The sequence below is a fragment of the Carassius auratus genome, chromosome 41, assembly GCF_003368295.1.
Source record: "Carassius auratus strain Wakin chromosome 41, ASM336829v1, whole genome shotgun sequence".
Taxonomy (NCBI): domain Eukaryota; kingdom Metazoa; phylum Chordata; class Actinopteri; order Cypriniformes; family Cyprinidae; genus Carassius; species Carassius auratus.
In genome coordinates, this window is record NC_039283.1 from 22,473,628 (window position 1) to 22,482,089 (window position 8,462).

General features: G+C 37.8%; 1 protein-coding gene across 1 annotated transcript; it reads right to left on the minus strand.

Annotated features, from left to right (window-relative positions):
* Positions 1-214: 214 nt before the first annotated feature.
* LOC113059295 (double-strand-break repair protein rad21 homolog) lies at positions 215-7,569 on the minus strand. Its single transcript, XM_026227683.1, has 14 exons — positions 7,417-7,569; positions 5,955-6,143; positions 5,739-5,868; positions 5,542-5,641; positions 5,201-5,307; positions 4,651-4,848; positions 4,468-4,572; positions 3,755-3,886; positions 3,404-3,627; positions 2,181-2,334; positions 1,217-1,362; positions 961-1,143; positions 493-576; positions 215-406 (listed from the first exon to the last, which is right to left on the minus strand). Exons 2-14 carry the CDS (start codon positions 6,096-6,098, stop codon positions 215-217), a joined length of 1,899 nt encoding a protein of 632 aa, XP_026083468.1. The 5' UTR covers positions 6,099-6,143; positions 7,417-7,569.
* Positions 7,570-8,462: the final 893 nt, after the last annotated feature.

The following is an 8,462-nucleotide window of genomic DNA, read 5'->3' on the forward strand; positions in this document are numbered from 1 at the left end:
AAAAAAAGCAATTAGTGAAACTGAAAAATCCCAATGGTTTTGACAATATGGAGGTCCAACATGTACTACCAAATAACACCTATGTAGGTACGATGTCTTCATGATCTCCTTTAAAATTGGTCCCAAAGGACAAAAACTGATACAAAAAGCAACAGTAGCAAAACAGAACTATTAAATACAACTACAAAAAAATAAAATAATAAAGAGTATGCATCTATACAATATGGAACCGCGGTCCTGGCGTGGCGATAATGTCACTGTACGGCTCGGTCTGCGTCAGCTCGATGGCCTGCTGTTTCTTCAGCACCAGGAAGCTGTAAAACTTGGCCGCAGCCTGTTTGTTGTTGTTGTTTTTGCACAGCTCGAGCAGACTGATGGACTGGGCTCCAGTTTTAGCCACCACGCGCTGCCAAAACAAAGAAGAAAATGAGGAAACATGCTTTGAACACTTTTCTTATGAACATATACATATCTCATGGTCCAAATACAAACCTGAAGACCGTGAAGCATCTGCTGAGTTCTCTTGTTCCATCGACGCTCTTCTTGATCCTGGTCTCCTCCTTGTCCCTCCTCACCCTGTTGAAAGCACATTGAACAATTATCAATAACATATGAAAGAAGAAAAAAAAAATGTTTACTTTTCCCCCCCTCACACAATTTTTACTTTTCTCGCAATTCACAGAAAAAATAAAATAAAATTGAGAGATAGACTGACTTATCTTGTATTTTTCCCTCCTTTTACAAGAATTGTGAGATATTAAGTCACAATTCTGAATTTTGACTTTTTTCTTCTCAGAATTGGAAAATAAAGTCAGAATAGCAAGATATAAACTCTTCGAATTGTGAGGAAAAAGTCTGAATTGTGAGTGATAAACTCAGAATTGTGATTCTATAAGAAGTCACATATCATAGTACTCTACATATTTATTTTCTTCCACCTGTCAGTGACAAACGTCTCACCTCTTCATCACTGTCTTCCTTGTCTTTCTCCTTGTTTTTGTCATCTAATAGGTCCAGCTCTGGTACCAGTGTCGAGAGGTTAGTGCTGTCCTCAGGAGGAAGATCCACCTGGGGCATGTCGAGCTGTTGGGAAAGTATTGACTGATCCACGGGTTGAAGCGTCTGATCCAACACTCCCATTTGCTGGAATGACAATTGATCACCATTAGGCTTCATTCCACACCCTTAAAGCAGAATGATTGTCTGGTTGTCTTACAGGCAAAGCTGCATCCTTCTCAAGTGTCTTGCGCTTGGCTCCACGCGGGCGAGATGGAGGCGGCATCATGGACTCATCCAGAGCAGTTCTGCTGCCCTCCATAGAGGAAGCCTGCAGCATACTGGGCTCCTCCATGATGGTCTGATCTGTAGGGCACAAGTAGGAGACTTTCACTTGAGGCTTTCAAACGACTGTGACAAACCATAAAACCAAGAAAAAATATTGAGTTTTTGTTACTTGAAATAAAATGTAATGTTAACTGTATATAATAATAATAATAAATAATTGCCAATTTTGTTAAGCTTAAGTTGTAATAAAACTAGAACATTTTAATAAATACTATATGGATATTTAAATAAATTACAAAATTACAAACACACATCAATATGAAAGTGACGTGGCATGTGGCCAAGTAAGGTGACATACTCTGAATTAGTGATGTGCATTTGTCCCATCCAAAGTGCTCACACACACGCAGCGTGGACACACACGCAGCGTGGACACACACGCAGCGTGGACACACACGCAGCGTGGACACACACGCAGCGTGGACACACACGCAGCGTGGACACACACTCAGAGCAGATATTATTTGGGGAAATATTTCATTATGAGTTTTCGACTCCGTACTTTACAGGTAGATGTATTTGAAATCTATTTTTGTTTTTTATATGTTTAAAAATATTGTTATTATCCACTGTAAACATTTTTAAATCTTTTTAATTTAACATTTTCACCCACTTCTATTTTCAATTGCATTATCATGTTCTCTAATTACTACAGTACTGTACTATTAGATCTATTTTACATCCGTATAACTTGAATACTTTTTATTCAGTTAAACGTATTTTACTTGTTCACACCTCTCACTCACGTGTGGTCCCCAGAGCCCAGTTGAAAACCCGTCTGTTAAGCTACAGCAGTCTTTCTTATATAGCCACTCAACAGAAAGTCAAAAGCTTACCAATGACGTCACTCCTGTGACCCAGCACCTCTTCTCTAGGCACTTCTGGGTTCTCCAGCTCCTTCAGGAAGTCTTCCAGGCTGTCGGCCTCTCCTCCCTTCCTCCTCTTCCTCAGTTCATCAGGCACCAGTGGAGTCAAGCAGCGAGTAAACATCTACAACAGACACATTTTCAGGGGTTAAAGCAAAAAAAAAACGTATTTCCAGGGGCAGGGCAACACATTGATATCACAATGACTGTGACATCTTTAACATTTGAAAGGATACTTTGGCAAAGTTGTCACTTTCTTTATTCAAACTGATTTTTTCCCCATGAATATATAGTTGACCTGAAGATTGAAAGCTATTTCAGACATTAAATAGGAAAATAGGAGCTATATCACTGCTTATCGACACTAGGGGTGTGACAATACACTTATATAAATAAAGAAATGTTTCACTAAAACGAGGCAATACTTTAATACTACTTTTCAGAAATTTTGAATGACAAAATATGTCTTTTAATAACAAATTAAAAATAGAATTAATCTAGGGCTGTATCTAATTAATATTTGGGGTAATCAAGTAAACTACTGATTATTTTTAACAACTGAGTAGTCTGATATTTTTTGTAACAAACAGACCTAAGTGAAAGCCAGTCTTTAGTATGACTATTTATATGTAAACTAACGATGAGGCAATAATAATTAGCTCAAATAAAACATTAAAACCAAGTAATTACATGGTTTTCCTGAACAACTGTTAAAATATGCCAATACATAATATGAACATAACCAACTGAAGTTATCAAGTATTATAACAAATCCCTGCAGAGGCTGCTAATGGCCTGGTGATGTTTCACTTTACAGTGTGATTAAACTATGTTTAAATCAATTTAATCTTAATATTTGGCCACATGCAAGCTCAGAAACTTATTTTGAAATCACGATGTATAGTAAATGTCACATTTAGAAACAGGTTCATGTATTTTCCTGTGTTGGCAAAGGTTTATAAATGATTTACATAAATCTGGTGAGATAATGCACACTGTCATGTTTATAAGAGCAAAAAAATCTGATTGGCTAGTAATATTAGTCCGGTTCAGAGTAAAAGCTGTGCTCCTCTCATTCCATTGGTAGCCAGAATCCAAACGCTGCACACCGGTGCCAGAGAACTTTATGCCCTGCATTTCCCTTTATCTTAGCCCTGAAACTGATGTTACAGTGACGTGAGATCAACCATCACCTTCAGCAGTCGGCCGTTCCAGAGAGGCTGTGCAGGCAATGAGAACAGCTTCTCTACACCCCCAGTTTCCTTCCACATCATCAGTTTCTTAGTAGGAGGAGCCAAATCCAGCGTGGTGACGATATCAGAGTAGTCACTCAACTGAGCGCGGATGGTCTTACTGTCCAACTCCTTCAGACTGTCCACAATGAGCTTTCTCTTTCTCTTAGCCTTGGTCTCTTTCACTGAGAACAGATCACAAGTGTTGCATTAATATTCAGGCCACAAAAATCAAAATATACATAGTTGAAACAAGCTGTTAGACTGAAATTTGATCATTCAATTCAATGTAATGTTTTTGTTCATTTTTACCAGTAATGTCGATGGGTTCCAGAGCAAAAGCTTCGTCTTCATTAGGCACCAGAGTGGTCTGTTCTGTCTGGTCTGTGGTGTTGGGAAGAGGCTCCACTGGTCCAGAGTCTGGACTGTCAGGACCGACAGCAGCTGAAATGATCATTTAGACACGTTATGAGATTAAAAGACTTCACACTTGTATTTGCTGTTCATATTTGTTTAAAAATGCAACAAAAAAACTAAATGCATTTCAAATACTTATTTCTTGCTCAATAATTCATCATAGAATAAGTTACTTACACCAGTTTATTACACTATTTTACAATATCCTTGTTACTTTCTTACTATAATAATAACAGTACAAAATGTATAATTACACGCAACTAACCCTTAGCCAAACACTAACTTAATGTAAATGTAAAATATTTACATTAAATGTAACCAAATATTTTACAATCTTGAAAAAAGTGCTTGAAATTGTAGGATTAAGTCATGTTTTGAAGTTGTCAAGAAATATCAAATATTTGATTTGGATTAAACAAATTACTTAGTTATCAGTGATGATATCAAATATTTTCCAGGAAATTTGATTTTGTAACATAGGCAATTAACACAGACACAAAAATTCTTGATTTGTATATTTTAATAAAAACTTGATATGGCATAATTCACATTTCTAGTTATTTTATAGAGACAAGCTATAACTAAGAAACTGTGTCAGATTTACGTACGAGAAAAAGCATCAAAGTCGTCGTCATCATCGCCGTGGTCTTGAGGCATCATCACACTGTCTGTGATAGTAGGAGGATCATCGAATATACCACCACCATCCTCCACTGAGATTGAGCAGACACAAAGTTTAGCATCACATCATCATTTGAAACACTACACAAGTCAAATAAATTGGAACTTACTCAGAATTCCACCATCACTGTTTTCCAGGTTGTTGTCCCCAAAGTCGTCATAGTCAAGGTTGGTTGATTTCTCAGGGAGGTGAGCGGGACCAGGCTCAGCTTCCATAAGAAGGGTGGCAGCAGAGGATCCATGGATGATGTCCACCTCGAAAGCATTCTCTTCTCTCATTATCTCACGGTCATCCATGCCAAAGTCACCTGATATGACATTACCAGCATTAAGATAAGTAGAACATTGATCAGGTGACTCACTAGAATGAATAAATACACTAGAATTAGTACACAGACTGCTCAGATGGGGCATCCAAGTATCACAATAATCCACAAGACTACAGTTCATCAGTTAACTTGTGAAGTGAAAAGCTGCATGTTACAGCTTTCTGTGATCGGCCTCAAAAATCATTATCAGAGCACCCCTAGTTTTAATATAGAAAATGGCTAATTAATGTATTTGAATGGAAGTGCACAAAAAAAGAAAATAAACCAACACAAATATATTTCAGACCTGTTGGGAAATATTGATAAAAACGAAAATCTTTTGAGTTTTTACCAAAGTCATTGTCGGCCATGAGACTGATGTTTCCTACTTCTTCCCTCATGGTGATCTCTTCAACACGGCTCTGGTTCAGGGTGAATTGCTGTGCTACATCTATATCACTGAAATAGAGGAATTATATCCATAAATCATAAACGCAGTCAGACTCAGCAGGAGTCACTTACCCTGGAAGAATTTCACATAGATGTTTTTAAAATTCTAGGACCACTGTGAGGTTGTATACAGCAAGCAAAGTGACACCAATTACAATATAAATATTTCATATACTGCCTAGGTCTTAACATACACTTAACATTTTGTGTTAAGAATAACAGAAGACGTCAAGTGTTTCTTACTCCAGATCAGGAAGGGGCTGGTCAAAATCGTGGAACTCCTCTGGTAAGGTGATGGCGTTGTATGCAGCCTCACGGTTGTCTTCTGGCAGATCAACGACTCCTACAAAACACAGTGCATTCTAATAAATACAGACAGTCAAACCCAGGTGACTTTGAAATCTCTAGATTTCACTCAAATGTGCGTTCAGTTTCACTACCTGGGCGGAAAGCCATTTTAATCTTGATAAACGCTTCATTACAATCAGCCAGAAGATATTTGGCTTTTCTATGGTAGATCCTCACCACACCCAAGAGAAGATGGCCAGATGTACGCAGAGCCATTTTCACCTATTTTAACAGTAACAAAACACAATTCACATATGCATTGACACACACTATCCAAAAGAAAACAAGCAGCAGCGTTAAAGACGTACCTTTGGTGAAATTATGCTTTCCACGCTGCTCTCCAGGTTGCATTCAAAGACGTGTGCTTTTGTCAGCTTCTTGTCCCAATGGGCCGCCAGCCAGATCTTGGCCAGCGGCCCACGTTTACTGAGGACAAAGTGGGCGTAAAACATTGCCCTGGTGTCTGGTCAAAGCTCCCCGAGATCTCTCTGCTACACCTGGAAAGAAACACAATAGCATTCGTTCAAAACTTAAGACCATAGTAATGTCTCAAAACCTATGCGCCGGAAGATGACCACCTAGGCAGCAATTTAAAGGGTTAGTTCACACAAAAAAAAGAAAATTGTGTCATTACTGACTTACCCTCATGTCGTTCCAAACCCGTAAGACCTTCGTTTATCTTCGGAAGACAATTTAAGATATTTTAGATAGTCCGAAAGCTTTCTGTCCTTCCATTAAAAATGTATGTACGGTATACTGTCTATGCAGTCACTGCAGTGTTGTGGAAGAGAAGGCAATGCTGAATAAAGTTGTAATTTTTTTTTTGGACCAAAATGTATTTTAGATGCTTCAACAAGTTCTAACTGACCCTCTGATGTCACATGGACTACTTTGATGATGTTTTTACTACCTTTCTGGACATGGACAGTATACCATACATACATTTTCATTGGAGGGACAAAAAGCTCTTAGACTAAATCTAAAAATATCTTAAAATGTGTTCCAAAGATGAACGGAGATCATACCGGTTTGGAACAGTATGAGAGTCATTAATGACATAATTTTCATTTTTGGGTGAACTAACCCTTTAAGAACCATTGGCAACTCATTAGTTTTGAGATACAGAATACACGAGAATGATATAATGCATAATTTATACTGCACAACCAACCATAGTGTGAAAGACTCCAAAAACACCGGTTTAGATTTAGCTGTAGAAATTATTCACTTAGTTGAGTTAACTTACTAGTCAGATGTATTACTCTATTAATAGCATTTAAAAGGATTGCCCGCCTTTACATCAACATTAAAACGTAAAAAAGCGAGGTAACGTTAAAACATAGTTGCCCGCCACCAAAACGCTGTATTATCCCATGCAAAGCTTTCAAAAAGGTGGAATACACGCGAAATATAGAAAATGCATTATTAAAGAGTTACATAATTTTTCACCCAAGCGTTTGGCTAAGTTGTTGATTAGCAGGCTGCGCTACTTAACCATAAAATAACATATAACTATATTACTTCTAAGCTGCAAGTGACAGAGTTTATTTTTTCTGGTTCACGAACAACGAAAACAAGCTAGAAACCAATAATACTTACAATTTTAGCGATACCTGCAAAGCCGAATTATTTTCAAGCAATCGTTAGCAATTAGCATTAGCCAACTGTTGATTAGCAACAGCACGCAAGCGTCAAATTTCACCCTCCCGCTCATATATTCCACTTAACAAGCATGTTTATCCGGAACAACACACATTTTCCAAAACGTACCATTCAAAATATGTTATCCGTGTTGATTACGGTAAGTCTATTCTCTCCCCTCCTGTGGAGAGAAGTTAGCAACCGTTTCCTCTCATTGAATCCGACAAAGATGGCGCGCGCTCTCGGCGGGATGTTTACAGTCAAAATTTGGGGGTGGGAGGAGCTTGGTTAGTGATTGAGAGGAAGTGGTGCAGGGGGGCTGACGGTAGGAGGGGCTTAGCTGATGATTGACAGGACGTGGCTGCAGTAGAGCCCAATGACAGTGCGCTGTGCGACTGGCAGAGGGCGGTGTTGTGTTACTAAACCAGTACTGGGTTTCTATGGTTTGTTTATTAGCTGAGGCGTCACAACAATGAGCGACAAGAAGTCGAATGATTCTATAGTTCCTAGAATTCAGTCTCTTTTGTTTGCATGAACAGATGAATAGAAGTACATTTCATAACGTTCTAATAAATGTTTACATATATATAAATAAAATAGGAAATATTAAAAACCCAAAATAACCCTACAGCTTTCCCTTATACATAAATTAATTATAGTTAGTCTTTTATCCAAAGCTACTTACAAATGAGGACAATAGATGCAATCAAAATCAACGAAAGGGCAATAAGTGCTGTGAAAAGTCTTGGTTAGCCTAACTCCGTAAATATAAGTTTTATAATAAATAAAAAGAAAACATAAATGCTAGTGCTAAAATATTTTTTTAAAATAGCCAAAAAAAAGAAAAAGAATAGATTAGAAAAATATTAAGGAATGCCGCTGTTAGATGCTCTTTCTTCACAGAGAAAACATGTAAGAATAGAAAAAGAATAGAAAGTGCAAGTATTTGAGGCTATAGTGTTTTTCATCTTATTTTTCTTCTTTTTCTTAGAATTAAAATAAAGAGTGTAACAGTTAGAGGGTCAAATGAAGATGGAAGTGATGCGTTTTAGCCGATTCTTGAAGATGGGATTGAGTTGGGCAGGCCATTCCACCAGGAGGGAACAGTTCATGTAAAAGTCTGTGAAAGTGATTTTGTGCCTCTTTGAGATGGCACTATAATGTGCAGTACACTG